Source organism: Electrophorus electricus, chromosome 13 (assembly GCF_041902795.1).
Source record: "Electrophorus electricus isolate QZ-2024a chromosome 13, ASM4190279v1, whole genome shotgun sequence".
NCBI lineage: Eukaryota > Metazoa > Chordata > Actinopteri > Gymnotiformes > Gymnotidae > Electrophorus > Electrophorus electricus.
The window spans coordinates 878,582-895,000 of record NC_137509.1 but is presented as its reverse complement, the minus strand read 5'-3'; the positions used below and the strand labels follow the sequence as shown (position 1 = coordinate 895,000).

Below are 16,419 nucleotides of genomic sequence, written 5' to 3'. Positions count from 1 at the left end.
TCATCAGGACCGAGAGGATTCAAAAACTGTCCCCTTCATGAGGACAGACAGTTCTCTAAAACTGTCCCCTTGACCAGGACTGACATGGCTCTAATACTGACGCCTTCATCAGGACGAACAGGGCTCTAATACTAACGCCTTCATCAGGACGAACAGGGCTCTAAAACTGTCCCCTTCATCAGGACAGAGAGGGCTCTAAAACTGTACCCTTCATCAGGATAGAGAGAGCAGTAAATCTGTCCCCTTCATCAGGACAGACAGGGCTCTAATGTCTTCCCCTCCGTGTGACGTTTTTCTGGTATGTGTTTGTCTGCCCCTGGTTGAAATGATTGTTTCTAAGTCTGTAAAGTGTCCTTGAGTTCAAGAAAGGCGCTACATAAATGTAACTAATAATTTTTTTTTTTTATTACTTAGTAGTAGTAGTAGTAGTAGTAGTAGTAGTAGTAGTAGTAGTAATAACAATAAGATGGATTGTCCTATTGCTGTGTATTGTTTCCCCAGACCTGTTTATAGTGTCTCTAGACCTGAATAAAGTGTCCCCAGTCCTGTGTAGCATGTCCCCACCCCAGTATAGTGTCCCCACCCTGGTATAGTGTCCCCACCCCAGTATAGTGTCCCCACCCTGGTATAGTGTCCCCAGTCCTGTGTAGCATGTCCCCACCCCGGTATAGTGTCCCCAACCTGGTATAGTGTCCCCACCCTGGTATAGTGTCCCCACCCTGGTATAGTGTCCCCAGTCCTGTGTAGCATGTCCCCACCCTGGTATAGTGTCCCCACCCTGGTATAGTGTCCCCACCCCAGTATAGTGTCCCCACCCTGGTATAGTGTCCCCAGTCCTGTGGAGCATGTCCCCACCCCGGTATAGTGTCCCCACCCCGGTATAGTGTCCCCACCCTGGTATAGTGTCCCCAGTCCTGTGTAGCATGTCCCCACCCTGGTATAGTGTCCCCAGTCCTGTGTAGCATGTCCCCACCCCGGTATAGTGTCCCCACCCTGTTATAGTGTCCCCAGTCCTGTGTAGCATGTCCCCACCCCGGTATAGTGTCCCCACCCCGGTATAGTGTCCCCACCCCAGTATAGTGTTCCCACCCTGGTATAGTGTCCCCACCCCGGTATAGTGTCCCCAGTCCTGTGTAGCATGTCCCCACCCCGGTATAGTGTCCCCACCCCGGTATAGTGTCCCCACCCCGGTATAGTGTCCCCACCCCGGTATAGTGTCCCCAGTCCTGTGTAGCATGTCCCCACCCCGGTATAGTGTCCCCACCCCGGTATAGTGTCCCCACCCCGGTATAGTGTCCCCACCCCGGTATAGTGTTCCCACCCCGGTATAGTGTCCCCACCCCGGTATAGTGTCCCCACCCCAGTATAGTGTCCCCACCCCTGTATAGTGTCCCCACCCCGGTATAGTGTTCCCACCCTGGTATAGTGTCCCCACCCCGGTATAGTGTCCCCAGTCTTGTGTAGCATCTGTTTTTCTGACAGAAATGGAGGAAAGAGAAGTAGCTTTTTACTGGAATCATTTATGTGAGTGAATTCAGACACACAAAGAGGGATGTGTTGTGTTGTATTGTGGTACTACTCGTCTAGCAATTGCACAACCGCTGACACACTAGTGTTACACATTAACCACTGACACACTAGTGTTATACATTAACCACTGACACACTAGTGTTACACATTAACCACTGACACACTAGTGTTACACATTAACCACTGACACACTAGTTTTATACATTAACCACTGACACACCAGTGTTACACATTAACCACTGACACACTAGTGTTACACATTAACCACTGACACACTAGTGTTACACATTAACCACTGACACACTAGTGTTACACATTAACCACTGACACACTAGTTTTATACATTAACCACTGACACACTAGTGTTACACATTAACCACTGACACACTAGTGTTACACATTAACCACTGACACACTAGTGTTACACATTAACCACTGACACACTAGTGTTATACATTAACCACTGACACACTAGTGTTACACATTAACCACTGACACACTAGTGTTACACATTAACCACTGACACACTAGTTTTATACATTAACCACTGACACACTAGTGTTACACATTAACCACTGACACACTAGTGTTACACATTAACCACTAAGACACTAGTGTTACACATTAACCACTAAGACACTAATATCTCACTAGGGGTGTACACTCCGAAATGTTTCAAGTTTGGGGGTGTACACTCTTAAATTACTCCTGTTTGGGGGTGTACACACAATGTCTTATAAGTTATATATTAATATTTGCTGTGCTAAATATTTGTGAGACTGTTTTTAAATAAAATGTTTCCTGATTTCCAAATAATGTAAAGGGTAATAAAAACAACAACAACAACAACAACAACAATAATAATAATAATAATAATCATTTAATTTATATAGTGCCTTTCTAATGCTCAAAGTTTTTTTACATGCAGGTAGACCAGTGGTTTTTCCCTGAGGCCTGGTGTTAGGATGTGTTTCTCTCCCCAGTAACTAACCAAATATCATCCAATCAGGGCCCTTCTACAGCGGTAGCAATGAAACACAAATAAATGGCAAATTATTCAAATAATCCTAAAGAGCTCTTGTGTGTCTAGTGCATGGTGAGGGAGATCCTAGCTCAGAGCCTTTCCTCCTCTCACATGACCCCGGACATGTGTGTGGACCGCGAGGGTCGTGCTGTGTAGGTCAGAGCAAGCTCTCTGAGAATAAACAAAAGGATAACGAGGTGTGTTGGTGCCCAGCCAGCAGAGCAGAGCGAGACACAGACGCCTCACTGGATTATTTACCAGTGCCTCCTGATCGTTATGTTCACTATCTTATCACAGTGGTGAATTATCTGAACATGGGCCTAATGTGATTTAATTTGATCTGTGTCTGCTCACCTGGATTACTTTAGTTCTGTTATTCCATATGTGAACATTATTACTGTTTGTTTTTGTCTGTCTGTTTCTGGACATTATTAATGATTGTCTGTCTGTCTGCCTGTCTGTCTGTCTGTTTGTGGACATTATTACTGATTGTCTGTCTGTGGACATCATTACCAATTGTCTGTTGGTTTGTGAACATTATTACTGATTGTTTTTGTCTGTCTGTGTGTGGACATTATTACTGATTGTCTGTCTGTTTGTGGACATTATTACTGATTGTCTGTCTGTTTGTGGACATTATTACTGATTGTCTGTTTGTGGACATTATTACTGATTGTCTGTTTGTGGACATTATTACTGATTGTCTGTCTGTTTGTGGACATTATCAATGATTGTCTGTCTGTTGGTTTGTGGACATTATTACTGATTGTTTGTCTGTTTGTGGACATTATTACTGATTGTCTGTCTGTTTGTGGACATTATTACTGATTGTCTGTCTGTTTGTGGACATTATTACTGATTGTCTGTTTGTGGACATTATTACTGATTGTCTGTCTCTTAGTGGACATTAATATTTGTAATGGGTTCCTTTATATGTCCCTCTTTTGTAGGAGTGTATCAATACAAACTCTCAGACTTGATGACAAACACAAATCCAGCATACTGCAGCATACGTGGACTGTGCAAGGCAGTTCACTAGGTGGCGATACAGAGTCCAACAGCCTGCGTGACGCCTGTGGGGTGGGCTGAGAGCGTTCCTGTAATTATCATTCCCAGTGGGACACAGCAACAGAGAAAATTAAACAGTCAGCAAGTGAACCAGAACAAATAAATCCAATGTGAAAGCCTGCTGGAGGTCTTATAAAGAGGGTCAGTTAATCTCCGGCCTTCCTGAGAGTCCTGTCTGACAGAGCAAGTGATCACGATTGACAGCATGAATACTGGGAAACTGATAGTCACACAATATCAAACCCTCTAATGACCTCTGGGTATTCGATTCCTGGGTCGTGTTATGATTAAAAGGTGAGAATAAAGACAAAGTGACTCCCACAGGTAGAGAGCACTGCACACAGCTCAGAAACTAATCAAAACACAACAGGCTAAAGGATACACACTCACTACTTCAGTATCACGGAGCAGCAGAGAGCAAAACACACAGAGACACACAAGCAATAATGATTTATTTACAGTCTGGATGAGGGTTTGGTGCTGACTGGAACCAAGGGCACATCTAACCGACTACAGACACACTGGAAAAGTGAGTGAATCACGTGTGCACATGCACACAGACACACTGGAAAAGTGAGTGAGTAATGTGTGCACACGCACACACACTGGAAAGGTGAGTGAGTCACGCGTGCACATGCACACACAGGAACGGTGAGTGAGTCATGTGCGTGCACACACACACACACACACACACACACACACACACACACACACTGGAATGGTGAGTGAGTCACGCATGCGCGCACACGCACACTCACACACACACACACACACACTGGAACGGTGAGTGAGTCACGCGTGCACACACACGCACACACACACACACACACTGGAAGGGTGAGTGAGTCACGCGTGCACACACACACACACACACACACACACACACACTGGAACGGTGAGTGAGTCACGCGTGTGCGCACACACACACACACACACACACACACACACACACACACACACACACACACACTGGAACGGTGAGTGAGTCACGCATGCACAAGCACACACTGGAACAAACACACTGGATAAACAAGGGTCATGTGTTTGGTGATGTATAGAAAGCCAGTATGTCAACACAACGCCTGCAGGCACTGTGGACAAAGCACTTGCCCAATAACATCTCTAATATTCCCTCTCCTGCAGCAAACATCTGCAGGCTGAGAGAGAACTCTGCTCTAAAGGTCCATTACCTCACATATGAACATACCTCACATAGTCTCCTAGACTACAAGGATAAGGTAATGCCATCAGAGCATGCAAGACTTACTGTGATACAAAGAACGAAGTTTAACCAATCAAGATCTGTGATCTGTGAAAGACGTGAGGATGGTCCAGGTAGTGACATCACCAGCACATCAGAGGTTACCTACTGAGGGCTGAGTGTTTGATCTCTTAAGATGATCTACTAAGGTCAATGTTTTGTATCTCCCAGCAGCTTCTGACATAGTAAATCACAGATTACTCATTTCTTCTTCTCTTGGTATTACTGGCTTTGCTCTGAATCAGTTACAGCCATTGTTAGGCTCCCAAGGAACACCTGGCCAACTACCATTTACATTTCCGGCATTTAGCAGACACTCTTATCCAGAGCGACTTAAAAAAGTGTTTTATCATTTCCTCATAGAACACATCCTAGCCAGTAGAGTAGGTTAGAGTCCAATATACCAATGATCTATAATACTGTAGAAATACAAGGATCAATACTGATACCTAGAAGTACAAAATACATATAAACTCTATAACAGACAACAATAAGTGTAATAAACAATAAGTACTAGAGTTAGTCAACATCAGTGCAATACCACTAATATTAGATACCTCACATGTGACTAGGTTGACAAGCTATCTATCTGTTCACCTAGCTGGGGCTACTGGTCTGGTGTGGTGCTAATAACATGAGTGTGTCTCATGTGTGTGCATGAATATACTATATGTGCTAGTAACCGCAGGTGAGTCCTGGACATGATGTCTCACTGAGCCTAAGTTAGAGAGAACCCTGAAGACCATAGGAGAGTATCAGAGTGTTAGGGAGACCCCTGAAGACCACTGCAGAGCATCAGAGAGTTAGGGAGATCCCTGAAGACCATAAGAGAGCATCAGAGAGTTAGGGAGATCCCCAAAGACCAGTGGAGAGTATCAGAAAGTTAGGGAGATCCCTGAAGACCACTGGAGAGCATCAGAGAGTTGTTTGATATTACCAGTAGTGTTTGATATTACCAGTTAACTATTCAATATTACTATTAAAGTGTTTGATATTATCTGTTAACTGTTTGATATTACCAGTAAAGTGTTTAATATTACCACTAAAGTGTTTAATATTACCAGTAAAGTGTTTAATATTACCATTTAACTTTGATATTTCTGTAACCTGTGGTTTCTATTTCAGTTTAACAGTATGATGTCATGAAGTACATTTGAATGAAACCACAATTAACACACAAATAGAAAATAAATAGAAAATGTGCACAAGAATACAACTAAATATACACATATAAACTATACATTACAAACTATAAAGCAACAGTCAAACTATTGCAGTGATGCACACAACTGTGACTTTAACCACTGAAGTCTTGGCATTTTCTGTTTGGCACATGTAAAGGTTGTTACTTATAACATGATAACATGAGCTCCATGTCTCATATTAAAATGTTCAGAACAATCTCATCTCTCTTCTTAATGTGGAGCCATTTCACTTTTATTTCAACTTCAGACATTACTTACACATAAAAGAAAATCATTAAAATCCAGAACAATCAGGAGTTACAGTGTCCAAGTACATAATCACAGCTGGACCTGCTGGCCCGAGCTAAGGCAGGGACAGTTCTGACAGTTCTGTCCCCACACCACCAGTGTCCAGATCAAATATCCTCACAATCAAATATACTGATGATCAAATATCCTCACAATCAAATGTACTCATGATCAAATATCCTCACAATCAAATATACTGATGATCAAATATCCTCACAATCAAATGTACTCATGATCAAATATCCTCACAATCAAATGTACTCATGATCAAATATCCTCACAATCAAATATACTCACGATGAAAGGTACTCACAATCAAATGTACTCACAATCACATGTACCCACAATCAAATGTACTCACAATCAAATATACTCATGCTCAAATATACTCACAATCAAATATACTCATGCTCAAATATACTCACAATCAAATATACTCATGATCAAATATACCTACAAATATACTCACGATGAAATGTACTTACGATCAAATATCCTCACAATCAAATATCCTCACAATCAAATTATACTTACAATCAAATGTACTTGCAATCAAATATACTCATGCTCAAATATACTCACAATCAAATATGCTCATGATCAAATATACTCATGATCAAATATACTCACAAATATACTCACAATCAAATGTACTCACAATCAAATTATACCCACAATCAAATATACTCACGATGAAATGTATTTACGATCAAATATACTGACGATCAAATATCCTCACAATCAAATATACTCATGATCAAATATACTCACAATCAAATGTACTCATGATCAAATATGCTCATAAATATACTCACAATCAAATATACCCATGATCAAATATTCTCACAATCGAATATATTCACCAATATTCTCACAATCAAATATACTTATGATCAAATATACTCACAATCAAATGTACTCATGATCAAATATGCTCACAAATATACTCACAATCAAATATACCCATAATCAAATATTCTCGCAATCGAATATATTCACAAATATTCTCACAATCAAATATACCCACAATCAAATATACTCATGATCAAATATACCCACAAATATACTCACGATGAAATGTACTTACGATCAAATATCCTCACAATCAAATATCCTCACAATCAAATTATACTTACAATCAAATGTACTTGCAATCAAATATACTCATGCTCATATATACTCACAATCAAATATACTAACGATCAAATACCCTCACAAATATCCTCACAATCAAATATGCTCATGATCAAATATACTCATGATCAAATATGCTCACAAATATACTCACAATCAAATATACCCATAATCAAATACTCACAATCGAATATATTCACAAATATTCTCACAATCAAATATACTTACAAATGTACTCACAACAAAATATACTCACCATCAAATATACTCACGATCAAATATTCTCACAATCGAATATACCCATAATCAAATATACCCATAATCAAATATACCCATAATCAAATATAATCACCATCAAATGTTCTCAAGATCAAATGTACACACGATCAAATGTACTCACGATCAAATATACGCATGATCAAATATGCTCACAAATATACTTACAATCAAATGTACTCACCATTGACACAAGCTTCACGGGGCTCACACAGCTCATCCTCATATAGGCAGCCTGAAAGCGCGCACACACACACACACACACACACACACAAACTCAGTCATCATAGCATCAAAGAAACTGTAATAAAACCAAAACCGCATGAACTTAAACACAGAAGCACAGATAACTAACACAACACACCCACCACAACATAATGCCAGCAGCGTTCCAGTTTAAGATGCAATCACAGCATATTTCACAGGCTTTAAAAACCTGGAACACAAGCCAGGGAAGGATTCAGTAAAAACAATGATTAGCAAAATAGAAGTGTGCCTAAAGCTAGCTCTCAGGCTTGACTCTTGGTTGACTCTCAGCCATTACCAGTGATTTTTTTAGTTTTCAGTTAGGGGTGGGAAGTGGAGGTATATTTCACACTGATCCTGCATCAGCACAGCCACACACAGACCCTGCATCAGCACAGCCACACACTGATCCTGTATCAGCACAGCCACACACAGACCCTGCATCAGCACAGCCACACACAGACCCTGTATCAGCACAGCCACACACAGACCCTGCATCAGCACAGCCACACACTGATCCTGCATCAGCACAGCCACACACAGACCCTGCATCAGCACAGCCACACACTGATCCTGTATCAGCACAGCAGTGTAGTGAGGAGACAGAGTGTAGTGTTTTTAAAAATTGGCTAAAATGGATGTATGTTTTCAAATGGTAACACCACTTTTTGATTAGTGCACATGACAGTTGGTCATTTCCCACAGTCTAACTCACTCATAAGCAGTTTTATAATCAAATCTTTGTTTACCTCCAGAATACAGGATGTTTATAATGTGCCTGTGTTTAATGAGGATGGGAGGGGAGAGGAAGAGAGAGAGAGAGAGAGAGAGAGAGAGAGAGAGAGAGAGAGAGAGAGAGAGAGAGAGAGAAAGGAGATATTACAGTCTATAAAATGGGAGAGACCAGAATTACTGATATCACAATCCTGAACATTTTACTGACATCATCATGTAGTCATGTGATTATTACAGTGTGTGTTGTAATAAAGTATACATGATGTTTTCTACAGTATCCACCCACTCCATTAGCAGACATTAATACAGGGATCTGCATGTGAGAGCACTGCCCCCTCTGGACGACCGACACACAGGAGACAGAAATGGCCCTGTTACCCTGCAGTGCTGCTCAACAGAGGAGGGTAAACTGGGACAACTGTCCCATACGCAGGTGTTATGGGGGACACCTCAGCTCTGGTTCTGACTACTGCTGATACAGCGAGACGTTCACACAACTGTCATCCAGACTGACATGTGATAATGAATCCAGCAGGACAAATCGGCCAGCTCACCACTGACACACTCTTGTGCTGAGCCATATTTATAATAAAATGTCATGTACACCTGAACCTAAAAGAAATGTGACCTAGTGTTTAACTCATTTTTTATCAGTGACCATATGACAAAAGTAAAACCTAACCTTTACTTTAACTGTTCACACACACACACACACACACACACACACACACACACACACACACACACACACACACACACTACACTGCTTACTGGAATTCCTGTCACTGTAAGCACATCTCCCTGTTCACTCACACATGCACACGCACACGCACACGCACGCGCACGCGCACGCACACGCACGCACACACGCACACACACACACACACACACACACACGCACACACAGAGGGCCACTGATGAGGACAGACACACACTCACACCCTGAATGAGAGGGGACAGTAGGAGGAAAGGCTTTGAAGTAGTGTCAATTTGAGTGTGTGTGTGTGTGTGTGTGTGTGTGTGTGCAAAAAGTCTTTAGCAGGACTTCTGTAATAAAATACAAGGAAATGACAGAATGTCCTCGAGAGGACAACAGAGAACATAAGCACCATCTCTCTATCTCTCCCCTCCTCCTCCCTCTCTCTACAGTAACTATGGGTACCTGTTACCATATACAGTAATATGGATACACACACACGGGCTGTTCCCCTGAGCTCTGGGCCACGTGAGGCTGTTTTAGGACTCGTCCTCCACTCTGCTGGGGTGTGAGGTGAAGGTGGAGAAGGTGGAGAAGACTCCACTCTCCCAGCAGTGCCAGACTACACGTCTGCCAGAGCTAGACACCTCATTAAAGAACTTAACGTGACATTTCTTGATCTTTTACATGAGACAGCCATACAAAGTGGAAGTGGCTGTTAATTAATGCAGAGCGGTCAAGCGTTTAAGAAGGGTGGTGTTCAGGAGGGGAGGTGTGCAGGAGGGGTGGTGTTCAGGGGAGAATGGTGTTGAGGAGGCGTGGTGTTCAAGGGAGGGTGGTGTTCAGGAGGGGTGGTGTTCAGGGGAGGGTGGTGTTCAGGAGGGGTGGTGTTCAGGGTAGGGTGGTGTTCAGGAGGGGTGGTGCTCAGGGGAGGGTGGTGTTCGGGAGGGGTGGTGTTCAGGGGAGGGTGGTGTTCAGGAGGGGTGGTGCTCAGGGGGGTGGTGTTCAGGAGGGGTGGTGTTCAGGGGTGGGTGGTGTTCAGGAGGGGTGGTGTTCAGGGAGGGGCTGTCCCCTGCTCTCCCCAGAGCCAGTGCAGTTCCTCAGACACTCAGGGCAAACCCTGCAAAATTTCTTCTAGAATGGGTTTCTAATCGTTTCATATTTGGGATACTGGGTTATGGAGCACAGCTATGTCTCCACCACTCCCAGGAGGCTGTGGGAGCTCAGCCTGAGAAGCAAGTCTGCCTGCAGTCGGTTCACTGGCTCTCTGGCTACGCTGTGCTTGCTGGTCAGGCTGTGCTCGCTGGTAAACACGTTCCTGTATTTCATTTTTTCCAGGGTGATTGATTGTTACTCTCACAGAATCTGAAAGGGAAAAAAAGTTGTACTCTCGCTCATGAAGGTGAAGAAGCTCTAGGTCATCTGTAGGTCATCTGTATGAAGTAGACATGCAGTGTCATCTATAGTGAGGTCAGGAACTTCATTAGCTTTTCAGATTTTCAGCCAGTTCAGTGATGCACATGTTTAATAATATAGGGTCAAAATATAGTGTTGGGGTCACTGTTTTCTATCATGTCATTTACTTCTACTGGTTTTTCTGGGTTTTAAATCTCTGAGCTCTTCCCCCAGTTCTCGTTCAATTCTTAGATGGTCCAGGATCACCTCCATCATCTCCTCCATCATCTCCCTGCTCTCCATTTGTTGGGACATTGCTGTAGTGTTTTTCAAAATGGTTTCTCAAATGAGCTCATTTTAATTGTTAAGCTATATGATGAATGTAGTGATTCCTGGTTTTCCCAGAATGTATTGGAGCTCCTCTAAACTATATATTTGATTTTGTAAATGTTTGTATTTTTGTTTATTAATGTGTGTTTATGTTCATTGAGTGCCTCCCAGCATTTGGTGTGGAGTCCCTGGTTCTGTTCAAGATCAACTTAAACTCCTCCATCTCTCCTCCATCTTTTCTCCTCCTCTTCTCTGTCTTTTCTCCATTGCTCTTCCTCCTCCCCTCACTTCATCTCCACCTCTGTACAGCTCTGTACAGCTCTACCCTCCTCCTGGGCTCAACACTCAACTCCTTGGTCTTGTTTACATTCAGGGAGAGACTGTTGTCCTGGCGCCAGGCCACCAGACCCACGTCCTCTGTCCTATGTGCTGTCTCAGAGACTGTGTTCAATGTGGAGCTATAGCTGATTATCTGCATTCTGATATAGGTCTCTTTGCCCTCTGGGTGTGTGAGTGTGTATTGATGACCATGCAGACTGCATCACCAAAACTGTAGGTCTAAAGTATCTGGAATGGTCCCCTGGACTCAGGACATGACTGACCTGCTGAAGTATTTCATCACAATCTAAGTTAGTGCGAGTGAGCCATTGAGGCAGGTGACTGTGCTTGTCTGAGGGACAGGTACAATGGAGAAGATCTAGAAGCAGGAAGACCCAGAAGCCTGCAGAAGAGACACACTAAATATGTCTGCACCACATCAACAACTCTGATGAGCAAATGCGTAGTGCATATCCAGGAACATTGTCTGGGCTGGCTGCCTTCTTAGGCTGTTCTCTCGCCAGAGACGTGCCAAGGACACAGTGGACACAGTGTTCTCTGTACCCTGTATGACTGGAAGCTCTCTGAGGTTTAGTGCAGATGGGCTCAGAGTGAGTGGAGAACTCCCTCAGCTCATCTGGCAGTGACGGGGGCTGCTTGTGATCTCTGTTCTTCCGCTATTAGTCAGTGACATGCTGCAGGCTTTGCCACACGCACAGTGGAAAAACGCATGGTGGTATAAATGTCCAGTCTAAACACTGCCCTAAACTCATGGTGGTATAAATGTCCAGTCAAAACACTGCCCTAAACTCATGGTGGTATAAATGTCCAGTCTAAACACTGCCCTAAACTCATGGTGGTATAAATGTCCAGTCTAAACACTGCCCTAAACTCATGGTGGTATAAATATCCAGTCTAAACACTGCCCTAAACTCATGGTGGTATAAATGTCCAGTCTAAACACTGCCCTAAACTCATGGTGGTATAAATGTCCAGTCTAAACACTGCCCTAAACTCATGGTGGTATAAATGTCCAGTACAAACACTGCCCTAAACTCATGGTGGTATAAATGTCCAGTACAAACACTGCCCTAAAGTCATGGTAGTATAAATGTCCAGTATAAACACTGCCCTAAAGTCATGGTGGTATAAACACTGCCCTAAAGTCATGGTGGTATACATGTCCAGTATAAACACTGCCCTAAAGTCATGATGGTATAAACACTGCCCTAAAGTCATGGTGGTACATAAATGTCCAATATAAACATTGCCCTTAAATAAACTGCGCTTAAATAAACCAAACATAACGTTGGTGATGGGAGGAAGACACAGAGACATCCACCCTGGTGGGTGCCATATTTGATCCAGTGCTTTGTTTGGGTTGTTTTCTGAGCTCTGTGCACTGTTTCTGCAGTTCCACTTGTCAGAGTGGTTTAATTGGTATTCTTGTGTTTGCTTTGATATAAGAGCAGGTTTAGGAGCTACAAGACTCCGTTAATATAGCCTTGTCTATTCCTGCTCGGCTTTGTGAGAAGGTATATGAGAGAAAGTAATCGCGAAGGTGAGGAACGTCTTGGTTCTGAACTGCATGCATGTTTCTATGCTGCCCATGAGTCCATGTGAAAGATGCTTTAATGTCCTGCATTTGCTCGTCTTGTCCTCTGTGTCGTTTGTCCATTTTCCGTTCAAATCTACAGTGATTGGGCTCAGGTCAGATAAGGACCCCAGTGGCTGTGGTCCAAATCTACAGTACTACCTGTATTATCTGCTACTGGATGTGGATCAGCCAAAGGAGTAAGCAGTCTGTCTGTCCCTCTCTTTCTCTGGGTGTGTCTCCACTGTCCTCTGGCATCTTTCCATTGCTGTTTTTTCTCTGTTTAATTCTGTTTCCCCAGCTGTGTTTTAGGGTTTAGTGAGAGGATGATATTTAATGGAAGTGTGTACAGTGAGGTCTACACAGGCCAGAGAAGAATTCCCATCTCCCCACAGCCCTGTTTAACTACTGATACATAGCGGAGGTAAAAATAAACAAAACGGGTGACCTGAATTCAGAGACACACAGAGCAGAGCACGATGGCAGACTGGGGAGACACACACACACACACACACACACACACACACACACACACACACACACACACACACACACACATACACACACACACACACACATACACACACACATACATACACACACACACATACATACACACACACACACACACACACACATACACACACACATACACACACATACACACACACGCTCGTGCGCACACACACGTCCAAACACACACACACACACGTCCAAACACACACACATACACACACACGTCCAAACACATACACACACACTCGCGCGCGCACACACACATGTCCAAACACACAATGTACACTATAACCCAGTAATTCATGGCCCTATTTTAAACAGTAGCAAACCAACAGTGACATTATTTACACTTAAATACTACACACGTGATAACATACATACAACCACAACCAATAACACACAATCACACACCTATACCCTCACCCAATAAAATGACACACACTCCCTGATCAAATAACACAAAGAACACAAATACACCCTCACCCAATAACACACATACACCCACAGCCAATAAGTCATATATATACCCACACCCAATAACACACACAATGACACACATAGATCCTCACCCAATAAAACAAAAGGACACACATACACCCACACCCAATAACATACACACCCATACCCAATCACACACATACACCCAATAACACACCAAATCACACACATACACCACATCCAATCACACACATACACACACAGCCAATAACACACACACACACTCACACCCACACCCAATAACACACACAATCACACATACACGCACACCAAATAAGACACAATAATACACATACACCCACACCCAATAATACACAAACATTCACACCCAATAACACACAATCACACACATATACCCACACCAAATAACACACACATACACCCACACCCAATAACACACATACACCCACACCCAGTAACACACACCATCATACATACATCCACACCAAATAACACACAATCACACACATACACCCACACACACCCAGTCATACACGATCACACACATACACCCACACCCAGTAACACACACAATCACACATATACACCAACACCAAATCACACAGATACACCCACACCCAATAACACACATATACACCCACACCCAATAACACACATATACACCCACACCCAATAACACAAACATACACCCACACAATCACACATACACCCACACCCAATAAAAGACATATACCCCCGTCCAATAACAAACATACACCCACAACAGATAACACACAATAACACACATACACCCACACCCAATAACAAACATATTCCAACCCCAATAACATACACAATCACACAAGTACACCCAAATCCAATAATACACATAGACCCACACACAATAACACATACACAAACACATACATGCACACCCAATAACACACATACACCCCCGTCCAATAACACATATATCCACACCCAACAACATACACCCAATCACACGCATACACCCACACACAATAACACACATTCACATATATACACCCACACCCAATAACACACACATATACCCACACCCAATAACACACATATACACCCACACCCAATAACACACAATCACACACATACACCCGCACCAGATAACAAACAAATCACACATACACCCACACCCAATAACACACACAATCACATACACCCAAACCCAATAACACACAAATCCACACCCAATAACATACACCCAATCACACATATACACCCATACCCAATAACACAATCAAACAAATACACCCATACCCAATAACACACAAACATTCACAAACATATGTACCCACACCAAATCTCACACATACACCCACACCCAATAACACAATCACAGACATATGCCCACACCAAATAACACACACACACCCACACCCAATAACACATATACAGCCACACCCAATAACAGACATACAACCACACCCAATCACACAAATACACCCACACCCAATAACACATAATCAAACACATACACCCACATGCAATAACACACACACACAAACACCCAGACCCAATAACACACACAATTACACACACCCAATCATACACATATACCCACACCCAATAACAATCACACATATACACCCACATCCAATAACACACAATAACAAACATACACCCACACCCAATAACACACACACACACAATCACACATATACACCCACACCCAATAACAGACATATACCCACAACAGATAACACACAATAACACACATACACCCACACCCAATAAAACATACAATCACACATACACCTACACCTAATAACACACCCAATAACACACACATACACCCACACCCAATAATAAACATATACCCAATAACACAATCACACATATACACCCACATCCAATAACACACCCAATAACACACATACACCCACACCCAATAACACACACACACAATCACACATACACCCACACCCAATAACACACACACACAATCACACATATACACCCAATAACAGACATATACCCACACCCAATAACACACATACACCCACACAATAACACACACAAACACACATATCCACACCCAACAACATCCACCCAATCACACACATACACCCACACCCAATAACACACACACACAATCACACATATACACCCAATAACAGACATATACCCACACCCAATAACAAACATACACCCACAACAGATAACACAATAACACACATACACCCACACACAATAACACACACAAACACACATATCCACACCCAACAACATCCACCCAATCACACACATACACCCACACCCAATAACACACACATTCACGCACATACACCCTCACCAAATAACAAACATACACATACACCCAGTAAC

The 16,419-nt window shown here is 42.9% G+C and overlaps 1 protein-coding gene across 1 annotated transcript in view; it reads right to left on the bottom strand.

Moving 5' to 3' along the window:
* The window catches only part of ptprn2 (protein tyrosine phosphatase receptor type N2), a 227,339-nt gene that overhangs the window by 197,846 nt on the left and 13,074 nt on the right, over window positions 1-16,419 (bottom strand). Inside the window, exon 2 of the mRNA XM_035519848.2 lies at window positions 7,971-8,021. Within this exon, the coding sequence (XP_035375741.1) occupies window positions 7,971-8,021 (51 nt within the window). The remainder of the gene's footprint in view (window positions 1-7,970; window positions 8,022-16,419) is intronic.